Source organism: Ammodytes marinus, assembly GCF_949987685.1.
Source record: "Ammodytes marinus genome assembly, chromosome: 16".
Lineage (NCBI taxonomy): Eukaryota > Metazoa > Chordata > Actinopteri > Uranoscopiformes > Ammodytidae > Ammodytes > Ammodytes marinus.
In genome coordinates this window covers 18,776,396-18,792,878 of record NC_137220.1, presented here as the reverse complement: position 1 = coordinate 18,792,878, position 16,483 = coordinate 18,776,396, and the positions used below count along the sequence as shown (strand labels likewise).

At 41.4% G+C, this 16,483-nt stretch overlaps 3 protein-coding genes across 3 annotated transcripts; 1 reads left to right on the top strand and 2 right to left on the bottom strand.

Moving 5' to 3' along the window:
* The first annotated feature begins 392 nt into the window (after nucleotides 1-392).
* Nucleotides 393-2,901, top strand: smdt1a (single-pass membrane protein with aspartate-rich tail 1a). Its single transcript, XM_080044439.1, has 3 exons — nucleotides 393-550; nucleotides 1,170-1,334; nucleotides 1,763-2,901. Exons 1-2 carry the CDS (start codon nucleotides 410-412, stop codon nucleotides 1,305-1,307), a joined length of 279 nt encoding a protein of 92 aa, XP_079900565.1. The 5' UTR covers nucleotides 393-409; the 3' UTR covers nucleotides 1,308-1,334; nucleotides 1,763-2,901.
* On the bottom strand, nucleotides 2,620-5,112 carry ndufa6 (NADH:ubiquinone oxidoreductase subunit A6). Its single transcript, XM_080044440.1, has 3 exons — nucleotides 4,971-5,112; nucleotides 4,212-4,327; nucleotides 2,620-3,144 (listed from the first exon to the last, which is right to left on the bottom strand). Exons 1-3 carry the CDS (start codon nucleotides 5,104-5,106, stop codon nucleotides 3,013-3,015), a joined length of 384 nt encoding a protein of 127 aa, XP_079900566.1. The 5' UTR covers nucleotides 5,107-5,112; the 3' UTR covers nucleotides 2,620-3,012.
* Nucleotides 5,113-6,265: 1,153 nt separating this feature from the next.
* Nucleotides 6,266-16,483, bottom strand: triobpb (TRIO and F-actin binding protein b). Its single transcript, XM_080043869.1, has 13 exons — nucleotides 16,094-16,483; nucleotides 13,429-13,485; nucleotides 12,976-13,044; nucleotides 12,732-12,821; nucleotides 12,368-12,477; nucleotides 11,376-11,817; nucleotides 10,134-10,368; nucleotides 9,913-10,024; nucleotides 8,814-8,973; nucleotides 8,481-8,576; nucleotides 7,501-7,587; nucleotides 6,735-6,920; nucleotides 6,266-6,632 (listed from the first exon to the last, which is right to left on the bottom strand). The coding sequence occupies exons 1-12, from the start codon at nucleotides 16,097-16,099 to the stop codon at nucleotides 6,759-6,761; spliced, it is 1,626 nt and encodes a 541-aa protein (XP_079899995.1). The 5' UTR covers nucleotides 16,100-16,483; the 3' UTR covers nucleotides 6,266-6,632; nucleotides 6,735-6,758.

The following is a 16,483-nucleotide window of genomic DNA, read 5'->3' as shown; positions in this document are numbered from 1 at the left end:
CACGTGTTGTTTATTTCAAACCTTTTCAATGGGGTTTTTTATGTAGTCAATGAAATGTTAAAAAAAAATTCTTTACATTGCCTGAAGCTCAAATCAAATTAATTTCTTCTATAATATCTTTATCGCTTTTTTATTTTTCTTCAGTTATTTTTTATTTGTGGATGTGGAACTTCCCAAGTATGATGACCTGTAGGCTACGATATAGCTGTCCGGACCATTAATAACCAAATCTAACATGACATAAAAGGCATGAATGTGTAGCCTACGGCCCTAGTGAAATCATTATTAGAAAGGGGGGGAGCGATGTGCGGTTACAGTAACGCAAGGTGGCGATGTTGCATCTGCTCCAAATCCAAAGGGATCCTCCGTTTTCCGCATTGCTGCCAGTGCCGCATCAGACGCTATCGACATGGCGTCGGCCCTCGCTCGCCTCGCTAGGCTGTCGGTCCTCAGAAGCACCCGCGCCTCCAGTGGGCCGGGGAAGACGGTGACACCGTGCCGCACGGCCGTGTCCACTTCAACCGGGGGCATTTTGCCCAAACCCATGAAGGTAGGGGCTGCTGTTAAAGGGCTCGGTGTGGTGGTGGTGGTGTGTGTGTGAATTACAGCTCTCGTATGAAATATGACTCGGGAGAGGAGGAGGGAGGAGTTTTCCTGAAGTTCCCCTTCAGATAGTTGACTCATGTGTAGCATAGTGGAATGTTAGATCCATGTCTGAGCCTGTAGGCATAAGCCGGGGACATACATATTATGCTGTAACATTCTAATTTTCATAATAATATAACTATACATTTAATTTGTATAGCGCTTTTCCTGGTTTAGTGTTAAATAAAAACATTATTTTTCGCACACTGCAAATTTCTTCACCTATTTACATCCCATTTAAACAGCATGTTGATTCACTTAATTTTTCTTTAACCGAAACAGCCCAAAGTAAACTGACTGGATTGTCTTACACCAGCTTTTGTGGGCTGGTAGGGACACCAAATACCAAAATATGAGTGCACAAACACTGAGAAGTCAGTTACTCATCATGTGTCCGATTTTAAGTCATTGACTTTGATAAACAGCTTACACATAGCCTATGGGCTATAAGTTAAGCTTTGACAAGCTCCCTGCCATGACCTAATTGAGTTGTTTCTATGGTGTGATGTGACACGGCTGAGCAGACCACCTTTGGCCCTGTCCGGATTGCTCTGGTCGTGGTGCCCTTCTTGTATGTGGGGACTCTGATCAGCAAGAACTTTGCTGCGCTGCTAGAGGAGCACGAGATCTTCGTGCCTGAGGACGATGACGATGATGACTGAAGGGTCCGTTTGCTTCCTGGTTATCAGGTATATCACCACCGACTTGGGTTATGGGGCTTAACTGTGAATTGTGGCAAAGCAGCGCACACACTAACTGCAGCATGTTGGATGTACAGGTATGTGCATGCACGACTCATGTGGGGGCACTAACGAACCTGGCAACACACACTATAGCGATGTTGCATTTGAAAAATTCTCCTCACAACCAGAATAATTAAGATACATTATAACTATGGTTGAATTTGGAGCTCGTTGTAATGAGTTAAGGTCCATTTTCTCTCAAACCCCAGGTCATAATATGTAAAAAATGTGTATGATTGCCTACGTTAAACAAAGTGATGATTACCAACACCTTCCAGGTTTGTTAAGAGAGCATATGCTACTTGTTTGGAATAGACAACATTTATTTTTTGTAAAATAAATCCCCACTAACTCACTTTTTTTCTTTTCTGCAGGTCTCATTGTTTTTCCACTGCTGACTGAGAAGATGTGTGCGCCTCTGAACACATAAATGCCTTCCTGTTGCTCTCTCTGCTGTGTTTTCAAGTTGCCTCTGGATTTGGGATTTCTGCTGTTTTCTACACTGATAGGGCTGTCTGTAGGCTCATCGTATAGTACTGTATCTGCATGCACTGCTAAAGTCTTAATAAAGGGAATGACTATTGTAAATAGCAGCACCTGCTCAGTGGACTTTCATGCAAGCTGGTGCCATTTATGCTAAAAAGTGTATTGTTGGTGTTTGAGTAACCTATTTAACCTATACATCCATTTTACAAAGTGTGATACGATGAGAAAAACATAAGCTTTGGTTATTATGACGAGGCTGCTCTAAACACTTCCTTGAATGAACACCAATCAAATTAGAATCATCAAATAAGAATAGGAAATTGAATAAGTAAACAGACATTTGGAACTATTGATAAAGAATTGAGCTTCTTTGTGGAGAGACAAAACCTACTTTCAGTACAGGATTTCCAAGCTCATTAAATACCACAGTGACTTCCATACTTTCTTTAAAGGGGACAGTTCACCCAAGACTTAAAGGAATACTTCACCCATACGGAACCAGCGTTCATTATAAAATAACTATTAAAATATAATGAATTAGGTTTTTCTCCCCTCAGTCTTCTCTTGACCCAGCTGTCCTGTTATTCCTGACCCTTACTGTGATGTCACAGTAAGGAAACTGTAGGGACAGTGAGACCATAAAACACTCTTTCTGCCTTTTCTCAGGCTAAGATGATCCAATTTCAATTTTTTTTGCACATTTATACTAAATAGGATCTCCGAGTTCAATACATCTTCATATTCCAACCGGTGAAGTAGGCCTTTAATAAATCAGATTTGTCTTTGTGCAGTCTATCCATCCAAACAGCTTTAGTTTGGAGATGTTAACAGAGAAATGCATTTTAAATCAAATGACACTGTTACTCACAATAGCAAAAATACATTGACCCGCTTCAATATTAACCATTTTCTATTAAAGTATGTTCTCAAAGTGTCTTTTACATACTGTCTGTGGATTTAGTTTTAGTGTGTTTTGGATTAACTTCTTTTAAAAATAGCCTCAATAAACTTTGATTCTGAATAAATAGACGCAACCATAGGTGTTTGAGTATTAAGTGTGTATTTACAGTAAAGGGGAATATCTGTCACACTACGCACAGGCAAAGAGGGGTCAGAGGTCAGCGGGCAGGTGGACAGTTCAGGGGTCGTGGCCCCGGTAAAATTTGGACAGGAAGTCAGTGGGACGAGGTTCCTCGGTCTCGCTGAAGTAGCGCATTACATGGGTCTTCTGCTTCCACACGTGGATAGTTTCCTCCAGTTCCAGTTTCCCCTGGGGATTAAATGAACAAACATGGATCATTTTTTTTACACCTCCGTGGAAGACGCAGTGTGGGGTTTTTATTTAAATTTGAATGGGATTTTGAATACACCAACAGTGAGACCTGAGGGGTATACTACGAAGCGAGATTAAGGGCTGAGCGAGGTCCGTTGAGTCTAAAGCCAGAGTTTTCAGTATCACGAAAGGTGGCTCTCTTTCTACCTGTCTAGATCACAGTGGTAACAGAGGCTGCACGGCTAACCTGCTCCGACCAGTTTTTGTTCCAGAGTTTGAGCTTAAATTCGGCTCTTTAGGCGCTGCCCAAATCCCACGGACCTGACTATTGTCTGAGCGATACATTCTCAGTGAGTAAACTCGTTAAATCAGTAAACGTATTGATCAGTAAGTTAATGAACTGAACGAAGCCATAACATTAGGCTTGCAGCAGAGTGAACTATAACATCGCGCTGCAGCTTTTTGCCACATAATTATTGATGCAGAAAATGTAAAATAGCCTAGACCTATACTGTATGCAGCGCCACTCTATGCTCTCACCTCAAATGATTTTACCTGGCGATCTACACACACTGGCTCTTAATGAAGCCTTCTATAAAATCACAGGTTGCAATATTATTTCACTGTAGGCTTCTTTCTTTTCATCAGTAGCGATTACAGTTGGGACGTGACAGGTGACAACTGTCACAGTTCGGACACCGCTGTAGACTCGCAGGTTAAGCTTCTCACAGTAGATTCATATTTGTCCGGAAAATACAGACTACAGGTTTTGTATCTAGGCTATTTATTTTATTGGTATTAGTAAAATGGAAATAAAGGGCTACTTAGCCTAAATCGAAGTGATTTTCAACATAGGCTATTCATTAGGGGACGGTGTCAGCTCTGAGCGAGGGTATGTGTTATGTTGAACCAGATCAAGAAAAGAGACCCAGGCTCTGTTGAGTTTGCTTCGTAGTATACCCCTCAGGTACTGGGTTACATATATGCCAATGAAACAACAGACTCAAAGCAATTACACCAATACTGTTGATGTAGTTCACAGATCTGTCAAAGACTTTATTTACCTTGATGACCAACATGTCAATCACACGGGGGTCAGTGATGTGCTTGTTTTTGTCGAACATCTCCCTCACTTTGTCTCTCCCCTGACGCGTATTGATGTCTAGCTGGAATATGGCCACTGACGACAAAAGAGACACAAACAAAATGTCACATCAATTTCCTTTTGACAAAATCTGACAGTACATTGGTCCATTTCTGACCCAGTGCAATAGTAAGGTTCCTTCACATGATTATAGCTGAAGGAGAATGTTGTACCAGACACAGAGCTACACATGCCAAATCTGACAGAGGGATATCTTGATTGCTAAGCTTTGACGAATATAATATACCTATAACTCCGAGTTATTGTGGGACAGATACGATGGGCACCTTCAGATAAGCTCTGTTTGTACCTCTTCACTCACTGGGGCTAAATGTAAACATGCATTCTACAGAAGATAATCGAAGCCCTAAACTACGAAAAAAACATTTCTAAAACCCTCGACAAGACAAGACTGAATGTGCTACATCCAATATCAAACAAACACTGGAAAGAGTATACAAGGTGTGAAGGCGTGCGGTTCATTGTCTCTGTCATTAAATCAGCTTGAATGACAATAACAACGTTTCTATCAAAAACTGTTGAACAGAAATCGTCTGTAAAATGTATTGTTATGGTTATGTTGCTGTTTGCTAGTGGCTAATGTTGTTAAACTGACGCGACCTTGACGCTGACGGTGCTTTTCATACACCTTTTTAAAGCAAGATAAACCTCGACATACCTGTGGTGGGGACTTCTCGGTACCATGCTCGGTACAGCTCCCGGACCCTGCGCTTAGCCTCGTCCAGGTCCCGGCTAAAGATGGGTTTGACGACTTTACCAGCAGCGCCTGCAACTCGGGTCGCTGCGGACGCCATGACTGCTGCCGTTGTAGCGTTTCCGGTTTTACTGGTTCGCTGTTATGGCGTTGACAAACACAGTGCTGCCTCCTAGTGGAGCGACTGGTTCAAGACAGGAAGCGGCGAGTTACCGATAGTCAAAATTAGCTAAGAAGCGTTTTGGTATTAATAGTATTACTTTTGACAATGTTTTAGAGAGATTATGCTCCAAATTCAAAATACATTTTCTAATGACTGCACAACACGTTCAGTTATTTGAAGATATTTTTGTTCATTCACAAATGCAAATGAGGTGGACATGTTTTTCTTTTAAATACTTCACCAAAAAAAGAGCATGTTCTAATCTAGTTAGTATGTTATGCAGGAGTTATTTCGTTGCATCATAGAGTGTTTTCCATTATTTGACTGACTTATTTTAACTGCACTGACTGCATCTTATTTAAATGGATTGTTACTGTATGTGTAGCAGAAGTCTGCTGGTATTAAACCATAGACTGTAAAGAAAACATATAAACATAATATAAAACTAATAAAGAAGAAATATAAATGTATGCAGCATTATTATAATTCAAAGTATAGTAGTAAAGGGATGTTTCTGTTGGACTTATTTTATTGATTGCAAAAAAATGTCTATAATTTACAAAAATTATACAAGCTCTACAGTACATTAAATATGAAAATATTTCAAAAAGGCAGGTAGATAAGTCATTTTCTAACAATTCATCTGGTCAATAAAAAAAAATTGGCTCATCTCTGCAACACCTGTCATTTGTTGTCATAAATGCCAACAATGATCAGGGGAGACTGGAAGTTTGGAACTTCTCAGACATGGTTTTAAAATAAAAGACATATGTGATGTGGAACAACATTCATTCAACATTTTTGACAAGCATCCTTAAGAAAAGCTCAGTCACAATCTTAGATACACTTCCAATTCAGCTTGTTAACGATAAGAAACTTTTGCCGTGTTGTCTTGTGTCCATCCCGATATATTTTGTTCAGTATTTCATGTTCACAGACAAAATACTAAATAAGCACACTTGTTTTTCCAGGTTTAAAAAAAAAGAGAAAAAAAAAATTACAGCAATCAAGCTCCCATTTCAATAGAAACGTGTGCCATTTTACAGAGTAAACATAACTCAAAAGCTGTACAACATTAAAAACTGAGATGACAGTAGCTCCCTTGTGTAACTGTGTTGACCCCTGCTGTCTCAGGCAGAAGGCACAGAGTCAATGGGAAAAAAGCTGATGCATTATGAACTCTTTATCAACAATACCTGACAAAAAAAAAAAAAAACAACTCAACAAATATTCCAGTTTTCAGACCAAATGTGCACTCATACCAAGCTATAATAAAAAAAAATGAAAAGTGCAGTTTTATATATCATGTGTGGCCCAGTGTAAAACCAGCTAATAGCTATTCTATGCTGCTCATTGGCAGAATGATTGAAATCTAAGGCACTATCATGGTCCCCACACAGCCGCAACTGTACAAGTCCAACAATCATCTCCTCTTTGATTCAGTCACTGTGGTGCAGACACACCTGCAACAAAAAAAAACGTGAAGAAAACTTACAACAAACTACAATATCTGCAGCAGAAATCTTGCAGACCCTTTCCATGCCTGTTGTAACAACAGTCCCCACCTGTTTGGTACCAGCAGCAGGCTGTCAATGGTCCAGGCTGTTCCCCAGCTTCTGCCCCTCCTGCAGAGCGGCCATGGCCAGCTTTAAGTGCTCCTTTAGTCTCTGGATCTCTCGCTCGCTCCGGCCCTTCATCCCACTCAGCTCCTCGTGTATCTCTGTGTATCGTTCACAGGCCAGCCGCTTCTCCTGAGGAGCAAAGAGTGGTAGACAGGCATCAGTGCCTCAATCTGCATTAACTACTACTACGGCTTCAGCCAGCTATCCAACTATCTTAGTGTGACATCACACCCACCATGTAAAAACATGGATACTTTCTGTGTAAACAGTTTTATTAAGTAAGACTATTCATACAGTATTAGGAGCCATTTTCCCTTGGAGCAGCATCAAGTAACAAAAGCAGGGAAGGTATAGTGTACAAACAGAGCATCCTTGGAGTGCTGTACTTTGTATAATTCGATTACTATACGGAAATCAATGGAGGAAGATTCCCAGTGCACAAAGGTGCAGGGAGAGCCACCTAGATGTTCTTTGGCCACCTAAGAAGACTGTATATAGATTCATTCTCACGTTTTCAAAGAACTTTGTGACCATTGTTTTACTGTTCTCAACATAAGCCAGAAAAATCTAGATATTTTTCAGAAGTCCTGCAGATTTTAACACACTTCAGCATGTCTTTCTCAAGGAACATTAACACATTATTCATCAAATAGTGCTTACATAAAAAAATACACATATCTGTACAAACAGACAAAGAGACACACAGTACCGTGTTCAGAAACTGCAGTTCGTTCCTTAGACAGCTGATCTCCTTGTGTAAGTACTCTATCTCGTTTTCTTTCACCCTGAGAAGAACCTAGGTGAAAAAAGAAAAAGGGTGGTTCTCAAAAAGAAAGCAACAGCAACAACAAAACCCACACAAAACATATTTTTATACCCTCAATCCACATAATTATCACTTGAGCCCACTCAAAATGCACAGTAATTGTGTTCTGGCTGATTTATGAAAAACAGAGTGTGCTTCCTCTGTAATTTACATACTACATGATAGTTGATTTACTGTTTATCATGACATTCCCTTTGTGTTGGGAAAAGTTTGGTAAGAGCATGAAGACACTGCAACGTTTTTGGACAGCAAGCTTGCCTATTTCTGAGACCAATGATTCATAGGAAGTCACAGGTTTCTCCGGTTTGTCCTCGCAGTAAAACCTCCTAACTCACTGCATTCTTCAATATTTGTGCAAACAAACATTGCAAGTCATGTGTCAGGTGTCCAAGTGATGCAACCTCCAGTATTGCTCAAAAGATGACTTGACTTATTGAAACTAAGTGGTTGGAGAGTTTCTTATCAGACAAGCTCCTATGTCTTAAAGGGTAAATTCAATCTTTTTTTCTGGTTTAATTTTCCCTACTTTTGATACATTTACTGCAGAGTCTTTTACCCACATTAAAATGGTTACACGTTTATTATTCTTAGAAGAATCGGAGGAGGTCAAAAAGAGAGCACTGCGGGTATCAGATATGTCCAGTTACTGTTATTGTTGAATTTCATTCCAAAAAAGAAAGAAAAAACACATACACATATGAAACCAAGTTTCACTTTCAAAGCCCGTTATACAGTGGGTGATGTTTTCTTTGCAAATGCATGCATGTTACGTGCATATCCAATCTGCGTGGTTGTCAGTGCAGAAAGTCACCAACAAAACACTGAAAACCAGTTTCAGTTTCGAGTATACAAAGAGCCGCTACCTCTAGTTCACAGGGCGCCCTGTCTTTGTTGTGCTCCGAGTCCATATCTGTAGTTCGCTTACGACCGATCTCCTCCGTCAAACGCTCCTTCAAGTCCTGCAGAGGAAAATGTTTTGTCTTTTAAATTTCCAAGATGCCTATTGTTTCGCATACATTTGCAGACAATGGATCACTCAAAGAAATAAGACACAGATGAGACCTCGCTTGTTACTGTGTAATACAGTCCCAGTATCTGCAACCTTTCTTTGAATTTGGATAGTCAAAGTAAGAACCTTTGACACCTGAGGCAGCGGTCCTGTATGAGTATTCTTTCATTACAGGTGAATAACTGACCTGGTTCTCTTTCCTCAACCGCTCCATGTCTCTCTCTTTGCGGCTGATCTCCCTCTCTCTCTCAGCGTTGTTCTGCTCTGCTCGGTTTAGCTCCTGACACTTCTGTGAGTAGCGCTCCGACAGTCCGGCCAGCTCTCTCTGCAGGTCCTGACTTTCTGACCTGTAGAAAGAGACAAATAACACATAGACCTAACTGAACTGAACTACAGAAACCAGATGGACATCACATTCTCTGCTCTCTTTTTACTATAAGAGCAGTTAAACTAACATAGAAACATGAAACAGTAATAGCAATGGACACATACAAAAGATTATTAGAAATATTAATGGGCAGTTCCTTTATTCTGCACTGCATTTACTGAATACCTCTAAAGTAAAATACCATGCTATTATATAGTATTGATTACATTTAATAACAGCAGCATACTGTGAAAGAGTGTGAGGGTGTTTTTCTTTTTATTTCACCAGGCAAGTATTTCCTACTGTGGGTTTTAAACCATCTTCTCTGACCAATAACCACAGAAATAAGGAAAAGCATGCAGAGAGGAAAGAAAAGGCAGAGTAGGCAACACAGATTAACCCAAAAGTGCCGGTTCCAGTAGCAACCAAGGAGACAGGGTTGAGTCAAAAGGCCCTGTGAAGCTTACAAAGGAAAACTAATCCATGACCAAATTCTTCTACATTCCTTAAGTGCCTAACAGGACCCAGTGGCCACTGCGGTAATGGCCTTGCTTAGACAAGGCATCCTGGATTGTTGTGGAGTGACTGGAGTCTACAAACTCTTGCCTTTTATTTCACAGAAAAACCCTTTTATGGACAGCTAGCTCCCACTTGAAAGCAACAAGAGAGCTATTCACACAAAGTAGCCATGTTGGCCAGCACTGGCAGGGACTGAGGGCCAGGCTACAAGCGATAATTCATTTTCAAGGCAAAATGGACTTACACAAGACAGATTGGGGTTTCAAGGAAGCAAACTAGAAGCGAAAAATAAGGAGTGACAACCGCCCTAAACCTGGCTGGCTGGGTTGCTAGACAGTTTCCTCTGTGCCTTCGTGAACATCTCTACCACACTGTCACAAGCAGACTTGGAGTTACTTACTGTTGTTGCACTCGCAAAGTGTGTACATCCAGCCCCCCACTGCTGAGCCTTTTGGCTTTCTCCACCTCTCTCTCCAGCTCCTCTTTGTGTTTCTTCTTCAGAGCCTCCATTACTGAAACACAGACGCACAACATTTCTACATGATCTCCTGATGACAGCACATGGAGTTCTATCCTGATTGGAGAAAGCAAAAGGGACACATTGCCCAGAATGCTGCTAACCTCGTAACGTGTCCTGTGTCTCCTCCAGCAGCTGCCTGTCCCTCTCCATCTCCAGCTCACTGATCTGGCGGCCATGTTGCCTCTGCAGCTCCTCCAGCGCCTGGCGATGAGCGCGCTCCATGGCGGCCAGGCTGCGGCCGCAGGGGGCATCAGGGCCACAGCCGCCCTTCACACCCCCTCCTCCTCCCCCTCCCACACTCTTTAGTTGTTCCAGCTGCTGCCTCAGTGACGCCACCTGAGGAAAGGCAGAAGGCGGAGGTAAAGCCAACTGAGCCACAGGTGAGGCACACAGAAGGCCATTGATTCAACATGTGATTAGCATGAATTCTGATCGACTTGTGAACAGAATAAACTGAACTAACATTATCAGTCAAAATAATGAGGCAGAACCAGTGAGGGCCATGTTTTCCTATGGACAGACTGATGCTACACTGGGCATTTTGCTCCTCATGGATTTTTATAGTTGTTCTTGTTCGTGCTCAAAGTTCAAGTTATTTGAACTTTAAACTTAATCACTGCTGACCTTTCAGAGCCTGATTAGATTGAAGCTACAGAAGAAGAAGCTTAAACAGAGGACGCGTTTGACTTTATGTTGATATTAGGGCTGCCAGCGTTACTGTGTTCTCGCAATTAACGTTGATTAGAGCATAACACGTTATTCTTATTTTAAAATCGCCTTAGTTGCGGACTGCCGCATTAATTTGTCCCTTCAACGCACCCTTTTACTTGTTTGACAGACATAGCTATAATATTTGTGTAATTCAAGAATGAATGGACAAAGGCTTATCTTTGGCATTCATTTAACAGATGTGGTTTATAAATTAAACAACCACTATGATAAAACATCAGCGCTCAGCAGAGCGTTTCACTGTCTGCCTATCATATGTAGACATCCTTGGTGTCTGAGAGACTGCAAACACAGGTTCAAACCAAAGATGCACAACACAACACACCACAACACAACACAACACAACACAGAGAAAGAACAAGCAGGAGTTTCAGCAGTATTCCCCATGTTATGATCTGTATTCGTTTCAGGCTAATCATAATTTCTTACTTTTGAATTTCAACTGCATATTTAAACAGAAAACACTGCTGAAGTACAGAGAGGCAAGTCAGAAATATAGTTGCTCAAGTGTTAACAGGCAGAAACAGGAAACGTACTTCATCCGGACAGATGAAGAGTTAATTTGCATTTTATTTAGTTTGCAAATTGGAAAAAAAATCATCTCCACGCACTACCTCCCTCTGCAGCGCCTCATTGGCTGACTGGCTGGACAACCGTGAACCCATTGGCGGCGAGGTGGAGCTCATCTCCTTTAACGGCATGCGTTCAAACTCTGCCCACTTTTTCTCGATATCGTCCTCTGTGCGTAGTAGCCTCTGGTTGGATCCCGTGCCCGAGCCCCTCCTGGATAGCAGAGCCTCCCATTGGCTGCTGGTGTTCCTCTCGTCCTGCAGCTGCTCCCTCCCCTGGCCCTCTCCTGCTTCCCTGGGACCGGCCGGGTGCGTGCCAGACGAGGCCGGGACGGGGGACAGCTCCACATAGTCAAACCTACGATGAGAGGGCGGGGCCAAGGGCGGGGCTTCTGATTGGGCGTCGGCGTGTCGCGATGACGGGCGACGGGAAGACGGCTGAAAGCGCGAATGGGAGTTTTCCTTGTCGCTGCTGCTGTCAGGTAATCTAGGGAATTTAAGAGACAAAGACAATGAATTATTAACACAGGCTTATAAAAAAATCACAACATAATAATGAATAAATCAAGGTGGGAATTATTGTTCTCTGACCCGATAACTTCATAAATCTTATTTTAATCAAATAAAGTAATAACCAAACCAATCCATTATAAATGAATCAGTGTTAATGCAGCATATAAAGCCTCCACGGGCACAGCTGGCAGTGAGTCACTATAAAAACACATCATGCATCGATAATCCTAGTAATTAATGAAACTCTGATTTATCACACACAGCCAAAGTACACAGCGAAGGTAACTCTTCAGGGGGAAAGTTGCTGGTGCATGTGAGTAACAGAACCTCTTATCTGACTGTATTTAACCAAGGCTGAGCTGAAGCAGAAAATGAAATGGACAAATCAAGTCTGCTGAATCTCATACTTCTATAGCCATAGCTAAACTAAGCTGCTCAATATTGAAAAAACGTGATGGTATTGCAAAAATGAAGTGCATATTATGTTTAAGCTCTTATAGGTCAATATTTCAACTGGCACTTACTGTGTGAGGTCTGGAGTGCTGCTTGGCCGGATGCACTTCTTTAAAACCTCTATCCAATTCCGTCTGATCCCAGCTGTCATGGCAGACAGTGTGAACGCAGCCTCGCGCGTCTGAAGAAACAAGAGAGGAAAGAATAGGTTAAGGAGACACAAAGATTTGACAGTAGAACTAGGTTGAGATGGCCAATGATAAAGGAACAGTGAGGGAGGAGATACTCACAGAGAGAGATGAGAGTTAAGATAACGTGATAAAATAGGACACAATGCAGAAATTGAGAGCGGGTGTGGTTAGCGCTGGTATTTAGGAGGAAAAGAAGAAGGGGAAGAATTTAAAGGTGTATACACAGTCTTTGAGAGAGACTCACCTGGATCTGAAAGCCATAGTTCTTCTCTGAGTCAAACTCGGACACCTTCACACAGGATTTCAGGTCTATCTCCCCGTCTAAGTCATCTTTCTATACAAAGAACATACAGAAAACATTTTGACTAACTATATAGAAAACACTTTGTTATTGTGATTACTAATGTATTGTTTTTTAATGAAAATCATTATAAAGATTACTACACAATGTCATATATATACAACTATGTCTGATTGAAAATGTATACCTCCTCTGCACTTGAGTCTCTGTAGTACTTGAGCCCAGCATCAGTCAGGACAAACCAATGCTTCTTCCACTAGAGAAACACAGAAAATACAAATTAATCCAAGACTGAACTTAGATCAGCCACTCTTCAAAATTCTCTATTAAAATATGAAAACTATCAAAAACAATACAATGTACACCAAATGTATCACTTGATTAAAAGTAAGCAGCAGTGACACAGGAAGGCCCTATATTAAATAGCATAGCGTATAGTATGAGAGGTGTGAAGTGAGAAGCGCCTTCACTCAAGCGTATCATTCAAATGAGAGGAGACACCTGTTGTGCCTCAAGCCACGAAGCTATTAGCGCAATAAGGAGGATAATCCGCTGCTATCGCCTTACACACAACAGCCTCTCTCATTAGGGAATCAAGACATGACTTCTGGGTACAATATTCAGCTTCCCAATCCCTTACCTCTCCACTCTGGTCCAGCTTGGACATCCATCCCTTTTTGAAGTTAAGGAGGTCGGGCTGTGAGGCAGAGAGAATACAGTGTCACATTGACTGACCTTCATATTTGACAGAAATGGTTACAAACACAAAGGTTGCATGAAGGACCTCTGCCGTCTCATTTATGTGTAGAACTCTTTACAAGTCTCAAAGGGATTTCAAAAAAAAGGAAATGACTAAATGTGAATAAATGTAGCTTGTAAAGAACAGAACAAATAGGTATGTGGCCTATCAAAGGACGTGGCATACTCAACATATTTACCTCCCCATACAAGAAATCAGAGCAACCACAGGTTTATTTTACCATTGTACAAAAGACAAGAGATACAATGCTGTAGAATTATGTCGCCACAGAGAACAAAAAACTGTTTCAATTGTGTAGAAACTTCCTTTTCCAAAAATGCACGGCGTGGACACAAGTTTCAACATGCATTCAATTAAACAGGCAGTACATGTTTATATTTATTAAAACAATTTTTCGGAAAGTGTGAATGCATTTAGATCATTAAGGCGAGACTGAGGAGCAGGGCTAAACATTTTTACACGCACTGGTCAATTTTAGATAACAGGGTGTTGCTATATTTCACAGCACTATAAATGAAAAAAAGGGTGTGAAAGATGTTTGTTTTTTTAAATAAATTCCTGCGACGCACAAGGACACGAAATATGTGAAGACAACAGGCGGGGACAGATTAGAAACCTGAGCAACTTGACACTGTCGCAAACTGTCAACTATGTTACATGTCTCTTGCTCAAGCTGTGTGGAAGCAGAAGATGCATTAGCTGGCTGCCCTAAAATATTTCCACTGAAGAGGCATCTTCTTGCTTTTTTTTTTTACGAGATGACAGGAAGAGGAAAACATGTGCTAGGTACCTCAACATGTGGTGATCCCACATCAAGATTAAGCAACTTTCCCCACCACGCATTCCTCATTTTGCTTATCTCTCCTTTACTAGCGTCTACACATTCCTTTAATTGAAATCTTTTTCTGCATTCGTCATCTCATCACCGCCGCCGGCATCTCATCTTCAATCTCTCCATTTTCTCCTGTTATTGCAACTTCTAATGGTTCATTTAATTCCCAAGTTGCGTCAGCATTTCGTTCTACTCTCTCATTTTTTTATGATTTCTCCGCCGGTTCTGTCATCTCCAACCTGCCCCTTTTTCAGTATGTATTTATACTCTCTTCCTGGCCTTCAGTTGTGTTCTTGTAAGCCACAGTAAGTAGTACCACACAGTTTTTTTCAGTAGGCCAGTTCCTCTATGATACTAAACGCCTTTAATCCGACAACCTTTAAGGTCTGGTGACTGCCAATAGACAGTGTTAAGGGAATAACATGGTCAGACAGCAAGACCCTGTTAAGAAGATATCAGATTACTTAACTTAATAAGCCTTACGTTCCATTTGTATTTCGTTTCATCATTAATAAAAGATGGGGCAATGTCCACACAAGCATACACAGTACAGTATACACAAATCACATTGATCACAGCTAATGTCTGAATCATCAGGTAAACCCATGTAGGAGCTTGTTTAAGAAGCTGACAGCTGCATCTTACTAAATGAAAAAGACTAGGACCATCAATCACTTGTGAATGTTTTCCTTTCTCACCTCAACCAGTGCGAGTGCATACAACAAGGGTGAACTCCTGCTGTCAAACCTCATTGCAGGCTAAATTAATGTTATCTAGTCAATACATGCCCAATAGCAAGGTCAGAGAGCGGCAACAGGAGGACGTGGAAAATAAGTACAGTAGGCTATCTGCTAAAGAGAGCAGATACTGTACATTTTTTTTTGCACTGGGTAATGCCATAACCCGGTGATGCCACAGTGCTCCTCCTTGTGTCATTGCTTTGAAAGGTCAGAGAGGCAGAAGGAAGAGGGTCGAACACTGACGACAGCCTGCAAAAGACAACGTCCACTGTCTCCCTTCACTATAGAAGAGTATTGTCCATTGAGCCTTGCCCTTTAGATCTATTATGGCCTATGGTTCTCCTATTCACGTAGGCCTATTTCTGTTTAGTTCAATAGATAACATTTCTGACCAGTGTGAAGAGGAGTCATCCTGGAGGGAGCCAACAGCTATAGGTGATATGATTAAAAAAAAATAGATTAAAAATATACTTGCAATGTTTTTCTTGGCTGCGTCTGTGTGTAAAGAAGTGAACTTGTGTCACAGCTTGCAGCAAAAACTAACACATGAATGCATGTTACGCGCTACTGACACTTCCTGCTACCGTAAACAAACCAGGGTAAACAGACGAAACTACACCCTACCTGGAAAACATAATGCATTATTGTGTCACGTAGGAAATGCAAAGCTTCACCTAGCTCGATACGTGGGCGTGCACACACAAAAAAAATAGATATTCTACATTTAAAGCTAGCGGTAAATTGTCGTGCACGTGCACACACCTCGAATTAATCACTCGCGCGTCAGAAAAGTCCGTTAATTTAAAAAAGTTAATTTAGACTACATTAAAAACCCTTCTTATTTAAACAAAGTTTGAAAGTGAGATACATAGTCGCTCCTGAGCAGGAGTTCACCAATTATATTATATTATGAAGAGAGATTCAGGAAGGAGTGACAGACAGGAAAACAAACTAGTTTCAAGGTGCAACTTACCGTCATGATAACAGGATCCAGAGAGGGTAAAATAAAGACAAAAAAAAAGTTACCTTGGGCACACACAAAAAGAAAGACCCTCAAGTCTCAAGTTCGCTCGTCAGCTTAAGTAGCTAAACCTCTCGTGCTAGAAAGCCTTACTTTCTCGCAGGACACTGAAGCCACTCGAAGTTAGATAAACCCACGCCATTCATAGCCAATTTAACCTAATCAAGCGGAGCGCCGACCTCCACACTCTGTCCAGTCTGGGGAAATCACACTCGTCCGACTCCACGCGCATACACAGTCGGCGTTTTTAGAAGTATTAGTTTCACAGATTTTCCTTGGACAGGTCGTGGGTAGCAAACGACACAGTTTAGAGACTCTCGGCTAAGTATTTGCTCACTGCTC

Excerpts from the sequence above, each read along its gene's own strand:
- triobpb (XM_080043869.1), bottom strand. Across the intron at positions 13,045-13,428 it reads AGCTGGACCAGAGTGGAGAG|TGGAAGAAGCATTGGTTTGT; the intron begins GTAAGGGATTGG and ends GTGTTTCTCTAG. Across the intron at positions 6,921-7,500 it reads AACTGCAGTTTCTGAACACG|GAGAAGCGGCTGGCCTGTGA; the intron begins GTACTGTGTGTC and ends TTTGCTCCTCAG.
- ndufa6 (XM_080044440.1), bottom strand. The coding sequence starts at position 5,106 with ATGGCGTCCGCAGCGACCCGAGTTGCAGGCGCTGCTGGTAAAGTCGTC. Across the intron at positions 4,328-4,970 it reads CCGAGAAGTCCCCACCACAG|TGGCCATATTCCAGCTAGAC; the intron begins GTATGTCGAGGT and ends TTTTGTCGTCAG. Across the intron at positions 3,145-4,211 it reads TTGACATGTTGGTCATCAAG|GGGAAACTGGAACTGGAGGA; the intron begins GTAAATAAAGTC and ends TTTAATCCCCAG.
- smdt1a (XM_080044439.1), top strand. The coding sequence starts at position 410 with ATGGCGTCGGCCCTCGCTCGCCTCGCTAGGCTGTCGGTCCTCAGAAGC. Across the intron at positions 551-1,169 it reads TTTTGCCCAAACCCATGAAG|ACCACCTTTGGCCCTGTCCG; the intron begins GTAGGGGCTGCT and ends ACGGCTGAGCAG.